The following is a 24,511-nucleotide window of genomic DNA, read 5'->3' as shown; positions in this document are numbered from 1 at the left end:
TTACCACTCTGCCTGGTGCCAAGGTAACCACTGTCAAGTGGAACGGGTTGCAGAACACAATCCTGGGGTGGGGGGGGGAGGCAGCCTTGGCAGGGTAGTAGCTTTGATGCCAGTACATTCCTCCAGGCAAAATTCCATGGAAGTTCTCCCCAGAGGTACTTGAAAGAAGCTGGCCTTCCTCTTGTCACAGGAGAGTGGGAATCGACTTTGGAGTTGACGGATACCCTTGGGCCTGGAGCTGGAAGTGGCAGAAGTGATTGCCTTTGCAAACCTGAGCTTGAAAATATGCTAACTCCCCGTCCTTCCTAGGGGAACCTGAGTGGGTCTGGGCTACTCAACTGAACAGGTGGCAGGATGAATCCACTCAGGGGCACTCAAAAGAAATGCCTGGTGAACTGCTTCTGAGAAAAATCAGCCATTGAATAAAAACTGTAGGCAACAGTTCTACTGACACTCATGGGGTCATCATCATGGCTTGAGTTGACTGGCTGGGCAGCTGCTGAGGTTTGGTTTGGTTTTGGCCGTGGTTGTGATTTTTACGTATACACCCGGCTTTGCCCTTAGGGTTTCCTGGACTACATTAAGGAAAATGAAAGTCACGTGACCTCATACTCTTTATGGATTTTATTTTCATAGTTTGAAATTAAGGAACAACTCAGGTATTTGCTGGTTTAGGTGTATTTGGGGAGTGAACTTGCTCCCCACACTGACACCACCACCCTTGACTGCACACACCCCATCTTGCCAGGCACCCCCTTCCATCCTCTCTGGGACCCAGCCTCTGCTGAGGGTCAGATTTTCAATGGCTAATTGAGTGTGACATGATCATAGCGGATTACTGATTTGTGGCCTGGTACCCTGCTTTGATGGCGTAAGGTGTGCATGATCTGTGATTTCAGTGTCTGAATGTATATCCGGGGATATACAGAGGTCAAGTGTGGGCCTGGGAAAAATTAAAGTTCCCTAGCAACTAATAATCATTGCTGAATTATCTTGATTGTTGATCTATAGTGTGGGGATAGAGTGGGAGGGCAAGAGCCACTCCTAATGGGAGCATTGCAGGGAATCCTTTTCTCTAAAGACTCAGCAGGAGTAATCCTCTTGCCTGGGGAGGTGTGTCCCAGAGCCATAATTCATCCTCCGAAGCTCAGGAGAGAGAAGGTCCAGGCGTTTTGTGGGGCTTTTTGTCCATGTTGTCTGCCCCCTGCCCTCACCCCATCTTATTCCCCCTGCCGCCCCACCCCCTCCCCCATCTCTGAGAAGCCAGGCGACCAGAGTTGTGTGTGCCTTGTTCTTCTGTCAGGCGGGGTGGTGTCGGTCAGCACCTTCGAAGGTCTGCCCAGTTCGGGGAGGATGAACCTGGTGGACAACTTGGCTTTCCAAGTTCTTGTGTAAGATCTACTGATGACTTCCTCCTTGAGTGTTAACCAGAGTTAATATCAGCATGCCAGCTCAGCCCTGCCTGCCCTTACAGGGGGTTTGTAGGGATTATGTGTTTGGTGCTTGTGCTAGTCTGTCAAAACTCTTGGTATCAATGTATTTAATCAGAGGATTAATTACAACAATATTGTTGACGTGCAGGACGTGGGTCTCCACGTTATCAGCAAATGAAGGGCTTAATTATGCCAAATCAGCCTCACCTCTGGCTTCCTTTGACTTGACTCTGGCCTTTGCATTAGTCAAGAAATATGATTTCTTGCTACTCTTTGGGAGAGGGCCCTGTAATTTGCAGGAAGCCCTCAGAAACGTACAGAGGCTATGAACAAGGTGTAACTTTCACTAATAAAATATTAACGAGGACAACAATGAAGTTGGTTCGATGACCACTACCAGGAGAGGGCTGAGTATATGCCCCGACTTGCCTGGTCCTGCTTGATCTTCTGAATGTTTTCCCACAGTTATCAGTGAACGAAATGGAATCCTTGTCGGCTTTGAGTATGAAACATATTTCGGCTGAATTCCAAGGCACAAGATTATTTTTCTATTCCGAGAGGACCTGCTGTGTCACAGCGTGGTCGGTGAACTTGCTTTGAATTATGAATGAAGTTCCTTTTCTGTTGTTGGTCTCTTCACCTTAAGAGCTGCCTCCTCGTTTGGGGGCGGTGTGTTTTCTGGTACTTCGGTGTTTCGTCTGTGAGCTGAACTTCTTGCTGAACAGTGGCGAAGCAAGGGTACAAATCTGGGACTCGTAGGCAAGAGAGCCAAACCTTGCGCCTTGGACACACTGCGAGGCAGTTCAGCTCTGTCTGTCTGTCTGTCTGTCTCAGATGGCCCTGAGACAGAGTCAGGGCGAACTACACAGCAGTGGGTTTGGTCTCTTGTGTTCTATTGAGACTGAGCTCATTTTAAATTACAAATGAAGATCTGAGTAAACTCGGGAATTTGCTAATGGCTTGGATTTTGGAGAAGCGGAATTCTGCGATAGAGCTAGCAGATAAAAGCAGCTTTCGGTTAGAATAGCTGGCTTCTTGCCAGAATCCAGGGAATTTTAGTTCACAGACTCTTGATTATTCCTGGAATGTTAGAACTTATAGACCAATTCATCAATAAATGTAATCCTGGGGTGTGCAGTTATTTCCCCTTTTGTACTGGTCTTCCCTGGAGTTTACCCTGCACTCCCCCTCCTCCCCAAGTTCGGTTGCTGCCTTTGTCTCGGAGCCTCTTTGCACCTACCCCCGCCCCTGTTTCCTAGAGTTACCTGATACTTGTGGGAGCGGTGATGGGCTCACACAGACAGGGCTTTCAAAAGGGTTCTGAAAAGGAAAAGAGGGCCTCCCTGGGGACAGCCCTACCAAGATCCGAAGTGTAATTTTAGCAATGCCCAGTCCTTCTTGCTGGAGGGGGATGCCCCCTTCCCCCACCTGGTGTAAATACCCAATTAGCTTAGAATAAATTCTTTATAGTGTTTTGTTTGTTTGTTGTTTGTAATGTGCCAGGGTTCTAGTCTGGAAAGTTCTGGAGCACTCTCTATGCTAAGTGCCCCCTAGAAGGAGGTGGCATTTCCTGATAAAGACTATGAGTGGTGACAGCAGTGGGGCCCCTGCCAGGTGAAAGGAGCCATTTGTCAACAGGAGTGGGGTGGGGGGGTGGGGGTGCTTAGCAGGTGAGGGGAGTTGGTCCAGCTTTAAACACACACGGTCTCAGCATGATGGCGAACAGAATTTTCATTTTGGCTTTATGTTTAGTTCTTGGAGGCCAAGAACGGCTGGCATTTGAGAGGTGGCCCTTATCTGTGAGTGACTGAGCTGTGCTTTGTCTGTCTTGCAGAGGTCTTACACTTTGCTCGTGGAGGCGTGGGACTCCAGCAATGACACTGTCCGTAAGTATTCCCTCCAAAGGCTCTTCGCTAAATGCAGGTGAAACTGCGAGCCCCTTGCTGTCTAGCTACACCCCCTGCCCCCCCACCCCACACGTCTGTGGCTGTGGCCTCTGTTCTTTAACTTACCTAGAATTCTAGCTTAGAATATTAAGTAGCCAACACAAGAGTTGCAGCTAATTCAGTCCCTGAATATGGGACTGAGATTATCTTTGGGATAGAGATCTTAATGGTTTTACAACTTTAAAACCTTGTAGGCTGCTGAAGGATCAAAGTAGTGACTTTTTAAAAGTCCATTTAAACTTTAAGTGAGCGTTTAATCTCTCATCAGAAAGATAAAGCTCTTAAAGGTGGCACTGGGTTCTAAAGAACGACCTTGAATTTCACTTTGTGGGCAGGTGAGCTCCAAGCCTGCCCAGGTTTCCCACACTGCACACGACAAGCCTCCCATTGAAGCTGAATTCCAAAGCTTCACCACCTTTGCCTGGTCCCCCTCTGTTCTGTCTGCAGCCCAGGTTGCTTTTCAGAACTGCCAAGGTGGCTTTTAGTGGGGGGCGCACAGAGGGGTGTGCATCGAAATGGTCACAACCTGCCTTCTAAGGTAATCTTGCTATTTAAGTTGGAACTGAAGAGGAGGGGTGGGCAGGAGTTTTCCCTCATTAGCTAAAAACTCTTCAGTTCCCTCCCTGCTGGGCAGGGTCTTGGAAAAGTAGTCATTGGGCAAGTTGATCCGAATGGAGATGGCATGGTGTCTGTGTGTGGAAAGGTGAGCAAACCCAGATGTTTGCTGTTGCTCTTTAGTCTTCCTTTCCCCTGCCTCGCCCACCTGTCCTTTGTGTGGTCACCACTCAGAAGACACCACCTCCTTCCCAAGCTAGGTCTCAGCGTGGTGAGTTTCCGTGATGGGCATGGAGTGAGAGTGGACCATGGCTGGGCCATTGGGCTGTTGTCACTGCAGGCCATTAAGTCACTGCTGAGCCCTGTTGAGTACAGTCTCTCAGCACATTGGACACAGCTCTTGTTTTGGCATTTTGAGTCCAGATCTTCATGGGTGGGACAGTGAGAGGGGGTACTGTGACAGCCCAGAGCCTGAACCTCCATCCCTGGGGCAATCTCTGTCCCATTAGGGCCCATGGAGAAAAGTGGTAAAAGAGGAGTTGCCAGTCTTGATACATCTGATGTTCGGCAAACTTAGAGACACCTGTTTGCCCTCCCTCCACTGCACACACGCTGGGGACCATGGAGCATTAATGTCACCATGACCCAGAATGGTGGTGGTCTGAGCATTAGGAAGAGGAAAGCGGGTGGGCAGAAGTCAGCTGGTCAAATTATTTTGCTGCTTTTACAGGTGTGGTTTACTCCTGTCTCTCCCTTTTGGATGTTAAAGCAATCCATCTGTGACCCAAGTTCTGTGGTACGAGTTTGGGGAGGGGATACTTTTTTGCAAGGTGTATTGGGGGCTCCTGGCTCTGCATGGCCACTCCTGGGGTACCCGTATCCCACAGGTCAGGAAGATGAACCCCTGGAGAAGTTGAAACTGCCTGGGAGACAGGACGGAGAGCTGGGGCTATTGGCCAAACCCAAACCAAACTCTTGATGGTTGAGTCAATTCCAACTCACAGCAACAACCCTGTAGGTCAGAGGAGAACGGCTCCCAGGTGGTTGTCAAAGCCATCATCTTTCCGGAAGCAGACTGGGCCACATCTCTCCTGCAGAGTCACTCATGGATTCAGACACCGATCTTTTCTTTCGTCATGGAGCAACTAGGCTCCATTGGGGTTTGTGAGCAGCCTATGGATGTCTACCCTTTGAGGCTCTGGGCTCCTGGTGGAACCCTAGTTGAGCACTTGGCTTCTAACCAAGTCAGTGATTCATACCCTCCGGCCACCCTGCAGGAGAAAGAGGCAGCAGCCGCCTTCCATAAATGCCTTGGAAATGCTACGGGGGTGGGGGGCGGTTCTACTGTCAGGAAGCCCGGTGGCCCAGTGGTTAAACACTCAGCTGCTACCTGACAGGGTGGCAGGTCAAGTCCATGGGCACTCAGCAGGTAGAAGACATTGCAGGACACTTCCGTGAAGAGTAACGCTTCGGAAGGCCTCTGTGGGGCAGTTCTACTCTGTCCTGTCGAGTTGTTGAGTCAGAGTTCAACTCCATGACGGCAGTGAGTGTGGTTTGCGGGTGGACAGAGCCACCCTACTTCTTGCTGGGAGGTAACTGAATAGTTGAAGGGGACAACAAAAGGCTGTCGGGGAGGAATAAAGTGCTTCCAGACCTCTACTAGGGAAGAAAGGGGATGCAGAGCCGTGTAATGTCCATTGTGAGTAATTGCAACCATATTTAACCCAGTTGAGGCATTTGTGAACTTTCTGGAATGGCTTTTCTCTTTGCCGCTTTCTTCTGAAGAACCTCCGATTTGGCCCGTCCAAACGAAACATGGGGGTGTTTCCTCCCCCCCAGCACACTCCTTCCAAAAAGTTCTCTCTGGAGACCAGCACCCACACTGGAACACCCGGTGCTGTCCGAAATCTGGAAGGTACCCAGGCGAGCTCCCTCTCGCGGCATCTGCATACAGTCCTTCTCCACATCCTGAAAATCTTCTTCTCCGTTTCTTCACTCCGTTTCTGTTGCTCTCATCTTCCCTGCCCACACCCTGGTCCAAGTCCCCACCTACTCGTGCCTAGGCTCTTACAGTAGCTGTCTAACTGGTCCACCCGTACTACCCTGGTCCGCCTTCAGCACTTTGTCCATTCTTGGTCAGTGTCTTTTTTTCCCTCTGCATCTGTAACATTCGATACTTTTCCTACATATAAAACAGTTGGTGGCCTTCTATTGCTCTTGGGTCAGATTTTGTGTGGCCAAGGCCCTGCACAGCCCAGCCAGCTTCCTCTTGCAACCCATGTTGTTGCGGGTGGCATCTACCTGCGTCTGAGACAAAGAGTCACCTCTCACTCTCCATAAGCCCACCTCTCACTCTCCATAAGCCCTGTGTCCTCTCCTAACGCAAGGCCTGGGCACGTGCTGTTTGCTCAGAGGGGAATGTTTGGCTCCTACCCTCTTCATCCTCTGCCCATCCCAACTAGCGGCAGAAGTTGAGCATGTGTAGGAATCCTAATGGAGTCAATCAGCTGCCCTTTGGGCCCCGAAGCAAGCTGCCTTCAGGTGTAAACTAGAGGCAGATCATGAGTTTGGGGATGGAGAATTCCATTTGTTAACTTTGGAATGAACTCTCATGCACAGAGCCTTTCCCCAGTGGTGCCGCTCATCTGTCAGAAACTGTTTTTCTAAGACCGACCTTCCTGTTGTCCATCCTCAGAAGTCATTTCTGTTGCGTTTCATGACCTCTTTTATGTTAAGTTGGAGACGGGGTGGCCTAGTGGGCTCTTCACTGGCCTGCTGACTGCAAGGTCAGCAATTAGAACCCACCAGCTGTGCTGTGGGAGGAAGATGAGGCTTTCTGCCCTCATGAAGATTTACAGCGTTGAGATCCCAGAAGGGACAGTTCGACTCTGCCCTGCACTCAGAATCAACATCCTGGCAGTGAATGTCATTTGGTTTTTGAGAATATTTGAGGTCAAAATGTTCCTTTGTCACCTAGAGCAATGGTTTCTCTTTCTTGAGCTGATTAATGAAAATCTCATCACAGGATTCTGGAGGCCAGGTGTCCTTACAGCCTAATCGTCCTGGCGAAAGCTTTGGTCTGTTTGCTGGTGACGGTGTGGTCTCGGGATTTCACTCACTCGCCCCTCAATTGCCCCCTCCGTAGGCTGCAAGGATGTTTTGGGAGCTTGGTCTTTTGTTCCTCTTACAGTTGAAGATTTCAGGGAGAGGGGTAAGACCCTTTTCTAATTATAAGCCTGGACTACAAAATGAACCACCCCCAACGTCTGAGTTGGGGTGTGTGTATGAAGATAAGTCAAAGTATCGCTCCTGGGATTCTCGTTCATCTATTCATGGACTTACCCTGAACAGAATGTGCTTAAGCGGTTCTGATCAGTGGATAACTGCAGACAAGCGCTTGCAGTAATACATTTGTCTTAGTCTCGTTAAGGTGCCTACAAAAAATGCTCGGTCAAAACAATGGCTTTCAGTTTGAAGGGGACCTGCTGGGCTGGTTAAATTCAGGGTAGAGAGGTCAGCTCAGAAAGTTATGTCACCCCTTTTGGGGGGGAATCCAGGGAGATAATTTGATAATTTTCTCAGAGGACACGGGCCCAAAGATCATGGTAGCTTATGAAGAACTTTTAATACCATTGACAACTGCTTTTTGATGTGAAAAAGACCGGGGAAGTTAATGCTGAGAAATTCTGTTTTTTTCATAACATAATGCACTCGTCACTCTTTGAGGGTAGCAAATGCTGTTCTATGAATTTTGTTGGGAAGCCTCTCCAGTCTTCCAGTTATTCCCCACTCTCAACATTTAAAGATGCCCAAAGTGCTGTCTTAATATGGTATCTATCCATCAAAGAGCACACACCTCTTTAGGGGGAAGGGCTAGAGAGATGGAAAGTACCAGTTTAAGAAGTGTGAGGACCTAGGTGGAAAACAACAAATAGCTTCGCGTAAAGGTATGTCTGATGTTACAGCAATACTTTTTTGACTCCCCCTTCATCTATGTATCTAAATATGTGGGTCTGTCTCGAGCTGACTGTTTATATTCCCTCTGACTTGATTTCGACTCTGTGACACTGTAGGACAGAGTAGAACTGCCCTCTGGGGTTTGTAAGCTGTAGTCTCGTCCCTGCAGAGCAACTGATGGGCTGAAACCCCTCGGTTCGCAGTTGAGCACTTAAATGTGCCACGGGGGCTCGTTCCCAAGCTTAATAAGCACTGTGGTTTATCTGCTAGGAGCAGGCAGCAAACCCTGTTCTGTCCCACTAGCTCGATCCCTGACAGCACTTCAGACTCTGAACGCCCTGCTTAGATTCGGTGAAGAAAACTTCGGTAGTGGGTGCGGCTGTGAGATGGTTTGCCCTGCCCTCCATTAGCTCCAGTGAGGATGCTGAGACGTGGTCATTTCTATTGGATTTCGTGTACTCTGTTCCTGAACATGAAATGGCCAGCCTGCACCATTGGGTTGTTCGGGACTCTGCTGACTTGTTTGATGTTGGTACTGCCTGAGAGCTGGAAGCCTTTGTGCCATGGCTAGTGTGTTTAAATAATTTCTTTATTAAGATATCAAGAGGCATGGTGCCTCTCTCAAAACCACATGGTAATAATAACCCACTACTCTTCTTCATTGAACTGGCAGAGCAAACACATTTAATGGAAGGACATTTTTGACATTCCTTGGCCTGTGTTTATTTGCCAAACTTAAGTTTGTAAAAATGTTATCTCCAAGCGCTTCTGTAGGCACTATGGTGTAAGGCTGCGGGTACGTGGGCTTGTTGAAGGCTTGTATTGCCCACACAACAATTAAACTGAGAGGGGTGTGCACTCACACAGCCCCCCACCCCCACCCCCGCCCCGCAAGGAAAGGAGCCGTGTGTACGTGAAGCCGCCCAGGAGTTTCCTCCTGCCCTGGTCACCTACGGGTTTGCATAGCCATGTGAGTGAGCATAGGCCCAGGGCCTAGAAAAACAGGGGTGTGGGTGGGTAAGAATCACAAAGACATAGAAAGTAGGGCCTCGTGCTGTCTCTCCAAGGTGGCCTTGAATTTGACAAGGTGGTGAAGGTTGGTGCTGGCAGGTTTAAGAAAACAAACACAAAACCAGGCTGGGGTGCTGACTTAGTGTGTTACCGCCTTTTCATGTCCCTCCTCTGAACTTCTGGCACCTGGTGTTTGGAGCTATTTTTGTCCCTGTCTCTTTTCTCAGACTAGATTATGGGTGACCTCAGGGCAGGGACCACTTCTTACCTCTTCTTATGAGCGACGTGAGCCCCAGGCGTGTCTTTTCCTCTGCTGGGTCATGGCTTGGCTCAAAAACAACCGCTCAGTCTACCTGTCTCTACACTGAGGTGGATTCTTCCACCATCTGCCTCTGGCTCCAGGGGCAGTGTACAAACCCATGGTGTTGCTCGCTATTTACATTCCAGTCTAAAGTGTCAAGACGTTCGCAATTTAAAAACAAAATAGCCCAATGGAATTACAGGACATTAATCTCTTCTGGTTTACTATAGATGACTAGAATAACTTTGAAGCAGACAAAGCTTTTCTAAGCAAAACATGAAAGCTCTTACACCAGAAAGGGGGGGTGGTGGAGATCGGTAACTTTTATGTGGACTAGTTTCATTTCTTCAAGAGCAGCCTTTTATCATATATAAAGAGCATTTGCAAAGCAGTAAGGAATAACAAAACAGAAAGGAGAGGAACAGGTTGCACTTGACAAGAAAACATAGACGGTTTTGTAAACACATGAATGACTACTCAACATCACTCAATTAAGTGCTAATTAAAACAGGAGATACCACTTTCCCTATCGGATGAAGATCAGCAGGTTTGACAGGGCAGTGTTTGGCACTGCAGTTGGAAACGCAGTTTCCGCTGCTGGTGGGAAGACGGATGACAGGGCTCCACTGGTGGGTAGTTTGGGAATGTCTGCTCCCAGAAGAGGCTTGGTGTGCACACACTCCGATTCAACACTTCCCCTTCTAGGAAACGTTCCTTCTGCTAGAACCACACCCATGGGCAAATGTGTTCAAGGGTGTTTACTGTGACTTTGCTTAATGAAAGGCCCCAAACAACCCGAATGCACACATTTCAGGAATTGGACAAATGCTTTCATAGCCCTTCCAGACAATGCACCCCCCCCCCCCCCAATAGTGGGAACCTGCGTGAAGCAGAAACCTGTCGGAGAAGAATAGTTTCCACCAAACGAGGCAAGTGAAGAGTGACCAGACTGTACCCTGTCAAAGGCAGGAAACATACACTATCCAGAAAAACCAGGTAGCCCTGCGGAGTTGCGGTACTTGTAGCTTTTACTGCACCGTGCTCGTTAGAAGGTAGATAGATCAATGGTATCAGTGGTTTCCTCTTAGGGGGTGGGGGTGGGGGCGAGAACAAATGTTCCTTTTCTGCCCGCTTCGTGCTTTTTAAATTTTGTATTATGTGTGCATGGTTTTTATTTTAAAATAGCCAAACTGGTCGGGAAGCTGGGGGAGGCTCCATTGTGAATGTGGTTAAGTTTGGCATTTGTTTTTGTTTTTGCCTCCAGAACCTGACAGCATTATTGAAAAGGCTTCTCATTCGGGCATGATCAACCCCAGCCGGCAGTGGCAGACGCTGAAGCACAACACGGGGGTAGCCCACTTTGAGTATCAGATCCGAGTGGCCTGTGACGATTACTACTATGGCTTCGGCTGCAATAAGTTCTGCCGGCCCAGAGATGACTTCTTTGGACATTATGCCTGTGACCAGAATGGCAACAAAACTTGTATGGAAGGCTGGAAGGGGCCGGAATGTAACCAAGGTGTGTGCAGAGTGTGTGCTCGTGCATGTAGGGGTGCGCACTGTGGTGGGTTACCCTGCCCCAAATTCTGTAGGCTGGTGCCAGGAATTCTCACCTCATCAGTGGTCAGACGGTATTTTGGCTGTTATCTTAACCTGAAGCCTGCCATGCCAAATGTACAGGAGCCACTGGTGCCCCATGCAGTTGCCTCTTACCTGGAAGGTGCACCCTCACCCAGTTTCTTGCATCGAGGGCCATCTGAACAAACTGCATGGGCTCCTCTTGACTCAAACAGGAGCTGCTTGGAGACCTCTGCCTCCACCTCCTTGCCCTTACTTGGTGGGCCATTTACTCTCCAGAGTTGCCACCTTACCAGGCGGAGCCAGACTCCAGAGGAGCCCCCACTACCACCCCCAGCCTTGCTCAGCTGCTGCTTCTGCCCCATCTGCCTCTTTCCCTACACTCTCAACCCATGGGCCCAAGTTCCCTTCAGAGCTCGACTTGTAAGCAGCTTGACCTAAAGCAGATGCCAAATGGGACAGGGTTCGCCACTCAAGTTCAAACAGGCTGACCTTTGGGAAAGGACAGCTTCTGAGCTTTAGCAGGACATCTTTGGGGGTCTTGGGGTGGGGGGAGGGGTAGCTGATGATGGGGATAGAAAGTAGATAAACTTTCAGAGGAGTTGTCTGCTTACCCAGCCCTCCTCCTAGAATCCAGTGGGCCCTATTCATGGTGACTTCACCAGTGATAGTGATCAAAGGAGCCCTGGTGGCATAGTAATTATGTGTTGGGCTGCTGACAGCAAGGTCAGCAGTTCGAAACCACCAGCGCCTCTGAAGGAGAAAGATGAGGCTTTCTACTGCCGTAACGAGTGACAGTCTCAGAGACGCACACGGGGGTAGTTCTGCCCTTTCCTACAGGTCACTACTAGTTGGAGTTGACTCATGGCAATGAGTTCGGTTTTTGAGTTCTCACGTGTGAGACTGGTTAACTCCTCCCGAACACTGGTACTATGGGCTGGACGCCGAGCTGCTTGCTAACAAGAATAGATCAAACCCATTAGCTGCTCCAAAGGAAGAAGTTGAGGCTGTCTGCTCCCATAGAAATTTAGAGTCCCAGAACTCCTGTATGGGATCACTATGAGTCAGAGTTGATTTGATGACACTGGATTTGTTTTTAATGAACACCAGCGTTAATTCTGCTAATTTCATGTAATTAGGTCAGTTTCTTCAAAAGAAACTCAAATTAAGAAATGAAATTGTTTTACAATGTAACTGAGGACGGGGAAGGGATGAAAGGGTTTGCCGTTCTTCTGGGCAATTGTGCTTCATTTCGTAACTGGAGAAACATTGAATAGGCATTTCTAAAATACAAACCAAAAGCTAACTTAATAAGTTCAATGTATTTCAAGTCATTGGTGTTACACTGGCAAATGTTTAGTAATTTCAATGTCCCATTAAAAAAAAAAAAATGAAAGCACTATTGCTCTGTGTAGCCATTTCTCAAATGCACCATTACCGGGCCTGGGCGCTCCGTTGGCCAAACAAAGGAAACCAGCCTCCTTGGTTGGCTTTGAGACCAGGCATTTGGTTTGGGCAGGGATACTACAGAGGCTGAGTGTACACCTGATGGGACCGCTTGGGTGGCAAAGGGCAGGATTACCCTTTTCTCCCTATGAGAGTAGCTGTGTGGCTGGGAGGGAAATGACAGGGTATCTCTAAGGGAGCCAGGGTACCTATTGTTTAGAGAAGCTGGATGAAGGCCCCATCCCTCCATCAACTTGCATGCATTTTATCCCCAAACCAGATCGCATTCTGAGGATCTGCTAACCGTGGCCTTGAAGTTGAAAGCTGGGTTTGTCATCTGGTCACCTCCCATCTTCCTTCCTTACAATGGACTGGATATGAGACCTTTTAAAATTGTGGATTTTGTAGGCTTAAAGTACTAGGACTTTCTCATGAAAGAGGCAGAATCCTAATGTATCCTTCTGTTTTTGTTTTTTTGTTAAACAGCTATTTGCCGGCAGGGCTGTAGTCCCAAGCATGGGTCCTGCAAACTCCCCGGTGACTGCAGGTACACAATGTTGATTTGTTGGTTTCATTTTAAAAGATGTTTTCCCTTTCATGCAAGTGTGGGATTGACTTCCATTGTGAAAATGCTTCTTTAGAGGGCAAGGACGCTTTAAAAAAAAAAATCAAATAGTCATATCCGAAGCTTATTAAATTATCCCAGCTGTCTGATGGAATGCACACACTATTCTCTTGGAAGAAAAAAAAGACCTCTTATGGGTATCGTCAGTGATTTCATGTATTAACTGTTCTGTAAATTGATAACACGTTTTTCTAATCTTCAGCTTACAGTGCTAATGGACTAGATGGAAGGCTGTGGGCATGTTTCCTGGAGTTTCTCCTCCCTTGCCTGGTTTTTCCTGGGCCTGCCCTCCCCCACTTTTCCCATCAGTAGCGAGAGTCTAGCATTCTTTAGAATGGGATTAGTACAATCTCCTGGCCCCTTTGCAGTCGGAAGCTGGGCCAGTGCTGAGGGGCTAATGGCTGCACTGGAATCTTGTCAGTGGAGCCTGATGAATGTAGACTTTTGCTGCTCGCCTTTGAAGTCAGTTCTTTTATGGTCCAGGACAAAGCAGAAGCCAAACAGAGACCCTCGCCTCCCCCTGCCGCGAGACACACACACACACACTCCATCCCAACACACACACACACAGATATACTCCATCCCACCACTTCATGATGACTGTTTGGGGAACTTTTTGAAATATGCATTTCATAGAAAACGTTGCTGATGTCTGTGGGATTTTGGCATAATCTCACACTCTTGCCCGCCCGCCCCCCCCAGCTCCAAGGGTTCAGGATTAGGCAATGTAATACGACACTACATGGATCCTTTGAGTCTGCCACTTTTGCCCCAAAACTCACTCTGGTTTTGAGTGTAAGGAAAGTTTGTGAGTTGAAACCAGTGGGATTCAAACCGAGCATTACCTGAGGCTCTTGTTAAAATGAAGATCCTGCTTAAGCCCCTAAGTCTGGGTTTAAGTGCAGTTCTCTGCATTTCTGCCTAAGTCATGCTGATGTTGCTTTGGGGAAACATTGCTCCAAACCCAGCTTGTCATACCCAAAATTACGCTGAGAACTCTTCAAATGCAGGTTCTTCGGCTCCCTTCCCCACCCACAGATTGCTAGTCCCCCTCTTGGATGGCCCAGGAGCCTGCAGGGCACCAAGCTTGCCTGACAGATTTTGCTGCTCAGTCAATGATGACGGCTCTCTCAGGGAGAATTGTCACCTGTAGGCTTTACCTTAAGCATTCACCAGCCTCTCGATTCGCCTCATCTGCAAGGTGAACACCGACCACTGAGGCGTGCAGCTAAACTGGGAAGTGGAAAGTAGGCTGTCCTGAAACGGTCTGGTTACCCATCATAAAGACGGTGTTTGGTGTGTGTTCACGCGCAAGGCTGAGGGGGAGTAAGTGCCCCGCTGGTTGGAATCCTTGCCCGCCCCATAGGAGGGGAGCAGACTGGGGTATTTAACAGCGCAGCTGTCAAAGGTTGAGCCGGACTCCATCTCCATTAACTCTTCCTAATGAAGGGTGTGCTGGGGAAAGTCAGATCTGAGGTGCTATTAGTGACTCTGAGCTGCTCGCTCTGCACTCAGATGAGTATCAGCAGAGGCTGACCGGGATTGTGCTGCCCTCATCAGAATACACACACTGCCTGGCAGGGGGGGGGGCCCTCCCAGCCACAACAACAGGCTTTGTTTCCAGCATTGAGCCCTTTCTCTTCCGAAGTCTCACCTCCCACTCCCTGCCCAGACACGCACGGGTGCCCTTGTTTACTTAAGATGCGACTTTCCCACACGCCATTTGCATAGCCTTCCAGCCCATTTGGTTCTTCAGACCTTGAAAGAAAGTCAAAACGGAACCTTCTAGTTAAGGAAGTTCAGGGTGTGTCCTGCGCCACAAATAGTTGAATGGCAAGTTACCTGTAAGTTGTCTTTGGGATTATGTATTAATTTAATTTTATTTTTTTTAATGTTGGGCCAGTCCATTGGTTTTGTTGTTCCCAAGCAGGCACAGGCAGCCTTTCCTGGGTGCACTTTATTGCCAGCCTGCCAATAACATCAAACTTAATTATGAATCATCACATGGGGAGAGTCACTTCAATTTCTCGTGAGAACCTTAATCATATATTATTACACTGGATAACTTGGTGTGGGTGCCTGGTTCAGGGTCAGTATTTTTATTTGTTTTCTTTTGAAGTCATCCACGGCCAGCCTCTTGTGGTTCCTTTTTTTAAGCTTGGGGATTGAGCTCTCATTAATTAGGAGGTGAGGTTGGGTCCTCAGCTGCCTCTCCCTGCTTTTATTAGGCAAATTGAAGAGGTCTCTCTGCCCTTAATTTGGAAGGGAATAAGGGAAGCCAGCGAGGATATTGCTTTTTCTCCCCCAAATTGGTTCCCTCTGATGATCTCTCCAGCTGAGACTGAATCTTGACAGAACAAGTCTACTCACCTCCCCCTAACGTGGATCTTCTGGGCTTTTTTAATCCTTCCAAGTTTTCGCCCAGGTTTATTTCCCCTCTTGGTTCTCTTCCTTTAAAGAGCCACTTGCCATTTAGAGCAATGTGAATGTTTTATGTACACAGTGTGATTTCATCCGAAACCAGATATTCTGCAGGATCTGTGTGCCTGGGTGTGGAAGGCTTGCTTTTAGACGTTAGGAAGTGGTTAGTCGGTATTCTCAGGGGTTAAGTTGATTCTCAGCCTGGGTGATTAGCTATTAGCTAGATCCCTATAATTTTCCCATGACAAGGATTGGCTCCCTGAGTCCAGCTCTCTATTGCCTTGCTGTCGGTAGGGGGGTGGGGGTGGGGGGCTGGTTTTCCAGCTGAGCAACTGAGGGCGGTGGTTGCTTCTGATGGTGACTTTTCCCAGGTCCTGTCCTGGAAACCGTTGTGTTCACCCCGCTCCTCACTCGTCAGCCTGCATGCATAGCGATAGTGTTGGTAGGTCTCCCTCGGCCTCCCAGTCGCCTTTTAAGACTTGATTTTTGAGAAGGTGGTTCAAGTTTGAGGGCGTGAAATAGTATGGGGTGAGGGGCCAGTTTGAGACCCTGCCCTTTCTTCCAGCCCAGGTGAAGGTTTATGTTTGCTTTCGTTTGGGAATCAGACACCGTTTGGCTCCCATGGAGTCTGATTAATAAGGCACTTATAAAGGAACGTCAACTCCCTTCTGTCACCCCAGATAAACTTAGCTGACCCTTTTTTTTGAAGGTGAGGCGAGAACTAACTATAAAAAAATTAGCATAGACATCAGCAGTAATGGGTCATAAATTATCTTCTGAATTGGTTCCAAGGGCGTTCGCTTCCCTGACCCCTCCCTGCAGAAATGGTTTAGTCTCCCCTTGTCTGGGTGTCCCTATGCCTCCTGGTTTGTTTGGCTTGCTGAGCAGTAGCACCCAGTGGACGGACGCATGCACACGCACACGCAGTTTCCTCAGGCCCTTGGTGTCTTGTTGCATTTTTGTGTGCTGGGGTCATGACTTGCTGTTGAGACAAAGGGGCAGCCAAACTGCAGGGTAAAATGGCTGCAAATGGGCCTCCGCAGTTTCACAGGACCACTGTCCCCAGAGAGAGAGCCAGCCCGTTCCTCTTCCTCCGTAGTCTGTGGACAAAGTCCCAAGCTTGATTGATTTCTGCGTGTGCACCCCCCCCCCGCCTGTCCCCACCTTGGTCTTGTTTGTGTGAGCCCCCAAAGAGATGGCTCTGTGAAGGGGAAGCGCCTCTCCCAAACAGCCTCCTTTGGTCAGCAGTCAGCAGGAGGAGCCCATGACCCAACTGTTAAATGTTTGTTTACCAGGATCCCCAGACAGACCTGGCCTGTTTAGCCTGCTGCCACCAAAGCCAAACAAAACGAAGTCCCCACATCGCTCTCTTCTCCACTCCACACTGAGCGCGTCTCCCCCCTGCTCCGGCTGCTCATGGACCCTGTCTCTCTCTCTAGGTGCCAGTACGGCTGGCAGGGCCTGTACTGTGACAAGTGCATCCCACACCCGGGCTGTGTCCACGGCACCTGTAACGAGCCCTGGCAGTGCCTCTGTGAGACCAACTGGGGTGGCCAGCTCTGTGACAAAGGTGCGCGCCCACCAGGGAGGAAGACGTAGGCCGGCGGGGATTGGGGCCTCCAGAAGGGGCACGAGGATGGTGGGAACTTGTGTGGATGTGGGGGATGGGGGGCGGACATGTCTTCAAGTCTGAATGTATCTCAATTTAGTTTTCATGTGGTGGCTTTCCTGTATTGCTCTGTTTTCATTTTAAAAGCGGAGTTGGCTTTGGGAACAAGTGTGTAATGGGTTTGGGAGTTTTTAGAATCAGTCATTGACAACGGACTCTTTTTTGACAGATCTCAATTACTGTGGGACTCATCAGCCGTGTCTCAATGGAGGCACTTGTAGCAACACAGGTCCTGACAAGTATCAGTGTTCTTGCCCTGAAGGATATTCGGGACCCAACTGTGAAATTGGTAAGTGGTCCAGGCTCTGTGGGATCCCTCTGTTTTAACTTTTCGGTATACTGAAGCAAAAATGCTTAAGTACTCGTAAAAACATGAGATTGTCCTCCACAATTCCGACTAGCTATTCCAGCAACTCTAGGGACAGCGGGGTGGGGCTGGGGGCCTGGAAACCTCCTCCCCCATGAGGCCCTCTGGCTATTTTGATCAGATTGATTAGTGTGGGAGTCAGAATGCAGTGGAAACAGCCCCAGCTCCGAGAAGGTTTAGAATGTGGCTGGAGACAGCTGAGCAAGAAAGATGACTTCCTTTCAGCCCTCAGCGCTTTGAGCAGTGCCTTGTCTCAGGCTGTATTTTTGAAACATGCCTGCGGTGGTTGCCGAGTGTGGGATTGGGGGGAAAGGGGTGGGTAGCTCAGAATGCATCTCCTGCCGACGGACCTCGGACTGACATCCTGATTTTGCAGCGGAGCATGCCTGCCTCTCGGACCCCTGCCACAATGGAGGCAGCTGCAAGGAGACCTCCCTGGGGTTTGAGTGTGGGTGCTCTCCAGGCTGGACCGGCCCCACGTGCTCCACCAGTAAGTTGGATCTGTGGCCCGAGGCTGGGGGGGCGGGGGGGCGGGGGCAGAGGGAATGGGACGGGACGGACTAGACTTGGGCTTATGGTCCCTCGAGAATGTCTCAGTGAAGCGTCTTCTCAGTGGGAAGAAGGTGAAGAGGCTGGTGGCTTGAGTTTCTGACTTTCTGCATCCGAGCGCTCCCACTCCACCATCCTCAGGAAGCATGCCCACAGCTCTGATTCTCAGCAGACCCGTCCCCTCTCCAAAGTGGCTTCCTGGGCCTTGTCTTCCCAAGCCCCTTGGGGTGGATTGGAACCCTAACCTTTTAAGCTCATTAACTGTGCCAGTGCCGCTCGGAGACACAGCACTAGGCTTGCACGTCGGTTCGTGGGGTTAATTCATGGGTGGTGTGTGCCTTTGCGTGCCCTGCTCAGAGTGTTCATCTGGTTCATGGTTCTCCTCGAGCTGCAGGGGAGGTTGTCACTGCTGACCTCCCCAGTGGCCCAGAAGGAAGAACCTGCAGGTGTATCTATCAAGGCTGTGCTGTTGCCAAGGCGGTGAATGAAACCTGTTTACAAGGAAGCTAAGAAACGTTTATATGAAAACTCCATTTTCCCCAGGAACTTTTTAGAGCCCCTTCATGCATCAGAACGCCCTGAAGGGCCTTAAGTCCATGTGCCATGGCCCCTCAGTTCCCACCCTGAATCCTATTGTTTACTGTTGTTGTTGCTGTTGTTAGGTGCCATGGAATCAGTTTGGACTCTAAGCAACTTTATGTGCAATAGGACAAAACACCTTTTGTGCCATCCTCACAATTATGCTTGAGCCCATTGTTGGAGCTCCTGTGTCTTTCCATCTCATCAAGGTGGTTCTTTTTCCCCCTGGGCTCGCAACCGCTCTCTGACCAACCACCATGCCCAGGGCTTTGTTCACCAAGCTGTGGCACTATCAGGTACAGCCTAGCCTGAGAACTAAGGTTCTGCGGCATCCCAAGAACTGACCACACGTGAGGGACTAAAGAACTTGGTTTCCGACCCAGCTCCTTCACTTGGCAGGCCTGTGGCAGGCTACCGAGCCTCTCTGTGCCCTGACTTCCTAGCCTAGTAACACTGCTCCCTCTGGTTGTCCTAGAGCCTAAGCGGGTACATTCATGGAGGAGCCCAGCCAGCCCCAAGAGCCCGGTGAATGAGTTTAAGAGGCCTCTGTCATTCAGGATAAGAGTCCCTGGGTGGTATGAACAGTTAACACACTCATCTGTTAGCTGATAAGTTAGAGGCTTGCATCCACCTAGGAGCCCCTCAGAAGAAAGGCGTGGTGATCTAGTTGCCCCCCCAAAGTAACTCAGGCCACCATTAAAAACCCTAGGGAGTACCGATGTACTCTGACACATGCACAGTTGCTGTGGGTTCAAATCCACTCGAAAGCTGTTTGCTTTCCTGGTTTTGTTTCCACTAGTTTTGTGTGGAAGCAGAGAGAGCCCTGGTGGCCTGGTGGGTTAAGCAGTGGCTCTGTCCTAGATGCGCTTTCTGAGTTGGAATCACCCCGGGGGACAGCAGCACATTTGGGTCTGTTGTGGTGGTTTTGTAGAATTGGCATGGGGCTTACATCTGTGAAAAGAACTTTTTCTTAGCCACCTCTGAGTCACGGACCTCTTGTTTGAAAATAAAGGACAAGGCAGGTCCAGGAGATCGGCCCATCCTTTCTCACTACTACTGCACAGTTGATGATCAGTGATGTCCAGCCGCCTCCCCACCCAGCCTGTGCCTGTGGGCAGCCGCCTCCACTGCTTGGGTCAAGGATTAAATGAACCTGGGGCAGTGGAGGATTGAAGGGGAAAATAAAGGTTTCCGGCCTGCCTCACCCCACTCACCCTCCTTTGTTCGTCTGGAGCTTTACTTTGTAGCAAGTCCCTGGCTTGTAAGTGAGATGGACCCCACATGAGGGGTGTTCTCGCTCACTCATTGCTGTGGATTTGATGCCAACTCATAGCGACACCATAGGCCGCGGTAGAACTGCCCATGTGGGTTTCCAAGACTGTCGCTCTACAGCAGTAGAAAAACCTCATCCTTCTACCACGGAGCAGCCCGTAGTTTCCACCAGGCCTCTTGCTCGGGGTGCCAGTTAGTGTGATTGTCATATGGCTGGAAGTGAAATGACCAGTGCCCTTCCCATTTTGTTAAACAGACATTGATGACTGTTCTCCAAACAATTGTTCCCACGGGGGGACCTGCCAGGACTTGGTGAATGGATTTAAGTGTGTGTGTCCACCGCAGTGGACTGGCAAGACCTGCCAGATAGGTGAGAACATTCCCGCAACTCTCACTCCTGTGCGGAGGGGGGCCTTGACAGCCTCAGCTGCTCAGGAGGATGAGCGTGTACCCCCTGGCACTAAGCATCATTTGTTATCCGGAACCTCGGGCCTGGGAGAAAGCCTTGAATGCAAATGGCCTGGCCCTTTTAGGCCCTGTGGGAAAGTCACTGGATTCCGTGAACCATGTCAATCGTCCCTCTGAGGAGTGTTCAGCTGGATTCCAAATCGTGGATGATCTCATGAGGAATGAGCCGTCTGCATTCTTTTAGCCATATTTAAACCCCAGCAACTAGACTGGCTCGTGCAGAGATGCCTAGCGCCTTTCTGTTCTTTTGGGGGAACTGTTTGTTAACCGGCAGCCAGAGCCCACGAGAGAGCATTACTTACTGGATAATAAACAGCCAGGCTCAGATACTCAAAACAGAGCCAAGCTAATAGCTCTTCTCTAGTTCTTTTATGGAAATGGCTCATATTTCACTGGTATGTGGCCTTTGGGGGAGGGGAGGGGGCAGAACCGAGCTCTCTCCTTGCTCATCCTTGTCTTCTTTCAGATGCAAATGAATGTGAGGCCAAACCTTGTGTAAATGCCAAGTCCTGTAAGAACCTGATTGGGAGCTACTACTGTGATTGTCTCCCCGGCTGGACAGGACAGAATTGTGACATCAGTGAGTGACTTTGTTTCGATTTTTGCATTTCACGAAAACTTGGGTGGTGGCAGTGTCTGCCATTCAAGGCAGAGTGGTGGTGGTGGGGTGGGGGGCGCGGCAGCTCAGACTTGGGTGCTAGCAAGCACTCTCTACAGGGGGCTGTTTTTCCGAGAGGGAGTGGTCAGAAATGAAAACATAGGCTTTATCGGGCTCATTAGTTGGTAATGGCCACATTCTGATAAGATGGGCTGAAACAATGATGTGAAGCTTCACGGCTCAGTCTGGGAGAGTTGGGGAGGTTCCCACCCAGGGGAACAACCTTATCTCAGGGAAGCATGCAGGAAATCTGATTTAGAAGCCCTTATCTGTCGTGAGCGGAGGAGATTTTTTCAATTAGACCCAAATTTCAATGTAAATTGCCTCCTTAATGGGATGCCTTGTTTATTTTTCAGATATTAATGACTGCCTGGGCCAGTGTCAAAATGACGCCTCTTGTCGGGTAAGTACCCAAGTCCTTCACCCCAATCATAGCTTCTTGACAATTGAAGACAAACCTTCACGTGTATGGGGCTCTGGGAAAACCCCCTTCCTGTGAGGTGTGAAAATGCAGGCGCGCAGCGTCCAGGCAAGGCTCACCAGGGCTCAGGTTACCCCAGCCTCCAGGAGTCCTGGGGAGGCATGCTAACAGACATCCTGCTAAGGCATGTCCAGAGGCTTGGCTTTCCACTGGTGGAGGGAATCTGCTGGACCAAAACACACCCCTGCTCCAACCCCTGGAAAACCCGTGTTCTGTGGAGTGCAAGGAAACAAGCATGTTTCTCCCCTCCTTCTCCTCCAGGATTTGGTTAATGGTTATCGCTGTATCTGTCCACCTGGCTATGCAGGCGATCACTGTGAGAGAGACATCGATGAGTGCGCCAGCCACCCCTGTTTGAACGGGGGTCACTGTCAGAACGAAATCAACAGATTCCAGTGTCTTTGCCCCACTGGTTTCTCGGGAAACCTCTGTCAGGTGAGTGGCTGGGGAAACCTCGAATGGCCACGTTTTCACCGCAGAGCCCGCCCATCCGCCCTATCCCGCTGCCCCCTCCAGACGCCAGTGCCTCGAGTCGGTGTGAAATCTATCCACATCCTCTTGACAGGGAGGACTGCTAGTCAGATGCTGGTGCAGAGAGAGATGGATGACTTGTTGAGCTGTGTTTTGTTTTGTTTGTTTGGCTTTGTGCTCTGCTCAGTCCCCACCACCCAGTTCGCTCTGACTCTGTGCATGTTTCCTAAATGCTTCCCTGACCCCTGTGGCTGCCCCCTGGCTACTGGTGTGTACTCACCGAAATGGAAGGGAGGGGTCAGCTCCCCGTGTTGGCTGCCTGAGAGGCTATAATTACACCTTTGTTTTATTGTGATTCTTCTCCCCTTTTCCTACTCCCGGTTCTTGCAGTTAGACATAGATTACTGTGAGCCCAATCCCTGCCAGAATGGTGCCCAGTGCTACAACCGTGCCAGCGACTATTTCTGCAAGTGTCCTGAGGACTATGAGGGCAAAAATTGCTCACATCTGAAAGACCACTGCCGCACTACCCCCTGTGAAGGTACTGCCTGGCTCTTGCCCTTTTCTTCCCCCGCGTGTCTGTTACTGCACCTCTTACTACTCAGAGTTGAGGAAAACCTCTGGGAAGATAGCCCCTTACCCAACAGCTTAGGGAAACCAGATGATGTGGAAGCACGTGGAAGCAACGTGCCACTGTGGGAGAAGCGGTTTAAAAGTAGCCTAGGGGAGAGAAGGTGAAGGCCATTCATCGTTGCTTTTCTGGGGTGGGCTGATTTGCAATGCTGAGAGGAATTCTTAGAGCAGGGCTGTCCCCAGTAGGACATGCCATCCGCAGCAGTGGACATGTTCTCTGTCCCAGCTGGCCAGTCCAACCATAGCCAGAAGCTAGCTGTGGTTGTGAACCTGTGGATTGTACCCAGTACAAGTGAGATGGAGGCCTTACTTAAATAGCCGCAGGTGGCCTGTGGCTACCGCATTGGGCAGCACTTGTCCCGGATTTGGTCTCCCTTCGGGAAGTAAAATATGGTCATTGCCCTTAGCAAGGGTCCGCCAGCATGGGTAGATGGCAAAGACAGGGTGAAAGGCCGGTCTCTTTGAGGTGCTTGGCTGCGTGTGGAGAGGAGTACGTTCTAAAGGACCCTTTCCCTCAGCCTGGAGTGTCCACTTTGCTCGTCGCCGAGGACGCAGCAAGTAGCCAGGCGCTTGGCCTTGGCTGCCTCTTGACTTCTCTCTCACCATCAGTGGCCAGAGGAAGGGAGTGCGTCCTGGGAAGGCAGGCTTGGCTGGGGAGCGCCGTGTGTTGTGGCTGCGATCTGACCCTGCATCTGCCTTTTAGTGATTGACAGCTGCACCGTGGCCATGGCCTCCAACGACACTCCCGAGGGGGTGCGGTACATTTCCTCCAACGTCTGTGGTCCCCACGGGAAGTGCAAGAGTCAGTCGGGAGGCAAATTCACCTGTGACTGTAACAAAGGCTTCACTGGAACGTACTGCCATGAAAGTAAGACCCCCAGCCGGGGATGGGGCACAGGTGCCCCCACCTGTATTTGCCTGGAGCTTTGCTGTAGGCAGTTAGGTGTCAGAGAGGGAAGACCAGTAAAGGCGTATCGGTCCACCTGGGATTGTAAGACAGCTGTCATGTCTAAGTTTACCCAGCAAACTCTACTGCCTCTGCATCTTCAGCAGGATGGTTCTGAAATGGTCGGGAATCTTATGAGTTAGGGCAGCCCCTTTTTCTAGGCCTTTCTTCCCAGCTCACACTGAGTTTCATTGAGTGTGAGGGCGCTTGGTCAAATGCAGGAGGCCCTCTGGAAGCCCTGGCCTGGTAGGCCTGCCACTCTGGTTTGAGAATCTTTCGGTCCTTAGGGAGTTTAGAATATTGTGGGGCCCCGGTGTGTTTTCTAGGGAGGTAGCTGCGAACACACTAAGGCCTGCCTGTGCCCTACTTGACCTTCCCTTCTCTCTGCCCCCCTTGCACACAGATATTAACGACTGCGAGAGCAACCCCTGCCACAACGGCGGCACCTGCATCGATGGTGTCAACTCCTACAAGTGCATCTGTAGTGACGGCTGGGAGGGCATCTTTTGTGAGACCAGTGAGTCCGTGGTGCTTTGGAGAGAGAGGGTGTCAGGGAGGCTAAGGAAGTGGGGCAGGGGGGCACTAATCCTGCATTCATAGGAAGCCCACATGCTTCTCTGCCTTGTCCCGTTCACGTTTTTTGGTGGTGACAACAGCTAGTTAGACTGCAGCCTTAGACTGTGTGGTAAGGAAAAGTGTCCCTGCTTGAACAGAAGTGGCATCCTCGTTCTATTGGGATTTTCATTTCTGTCCGCCTTGGTTTTCACTTTCAATGGGGAGTTAGCAGAGACTTGTCCCCATCTTGCCTTCATTCAAAGCAGCCTCGTAGGAGAATCCTTGCCTCCTGGAAAGGTGCCGCGGTCGTGTTTCGCTCCGGGGGCTGTCGGTCCGTTCTCGGGACTTGGGGACTGCCCAAAGCGGGCATTGGGATGTGGCCGTCGAAAAGCGTGGCCCCACTTCTTTAGCTGAGTGCCTCCCCTCTCTGTAGATATTAACGACTGCAGCCAGAACCCCTGCCACAATGGGGGCACGTGTCGGGACCTGGTCAATGACTTCTACTGCGACTGTAAAAACGGGTGGAAAGGAAAGACGTGCCACTCACGTAAGTGGGGTTGGCCTTGAATTCCATCTTGGGAGACCACTCC

The 24,511-nt window shown here is 50.1% G+C and overlaps 1 protein-coding gene across 1 annotated transcript in view; it reads left to right on the top strand.

The window, feature by feature from the left end:
* The window catches only part of JAG1 (jagged canonical Notch ligand 1), a 40,685-nt gene that overhangs the window by 7,650 nt on the left and 8,524 nt on the right, over positions 1–24,511 (top strand). The window contains exons 3-16 of the mRNA XM_004697829.3: positions 3,268–3,319; positions 10,468–10,722; positions 12,714–12,774; positions 16,713–16,843; positions 17,112–17,231; positions 17,686–17,799; positions 19,966–20,079; positions 20,644–20,757; positions 21,192–21,238; positions 21,578–21,751; positions 22,178–22,328; positions 23,124–23,288; positions 23,770–23,883; positions 24,355–24,468. Of these exons, the coding sequence (XP_004697886.2) occupies positions 3,268–3,319; positions 10,468–10,722; positions 12,714–12,774; positions 16,713–16,843; positions 17,112–17,231; positions 17,686–17,799; positions 19,966–20,079; positions 20,644–20,757; positions 21,192–21,238; positions 21,578–21,751; positions 22,178–22,328; positions 23,124–23,288; positions 23,770–23,883; positions 24,355–24,468 (1,726 nt within the window). The remainder of the gene's footprint in view (positions 1–3,267; positions 3,320–10,467; positions 10,723–12,713; positions 12,775–16,712; positions 16,844–17,111; positions 17,232–17,685; positions 17,800–19,965; positions 20,080–20,643; positions 20,758–21,191; positions 21,239–21,577; positions 21,752–22,177; positions 22,329–23,123; positions 23,289–23,769; positions 23,884–24,354; positions 24,469–24,511) is intronic.

This window comes from Echinops telfairi, unplaced genomic scaffold, assembly GCF_000313985.2.
Source record: "Echinops telfairi isolate 266 unplaced genomic scaffold, ASM31398v2 ScPeMD7_5592;HRSCAF=6446, whole genome shotgun sequence".
NCBI classification, from domain to species: domain Eukaryota; kingdom Metazoa; phylum Chordata; class Mammalia; order Afrosoricida; family Tenrecidae; genus Echinops; species Echinops telfairi.
This window is presented reverse-complemented; position numbering and strand designations above follow the sequence as displayed.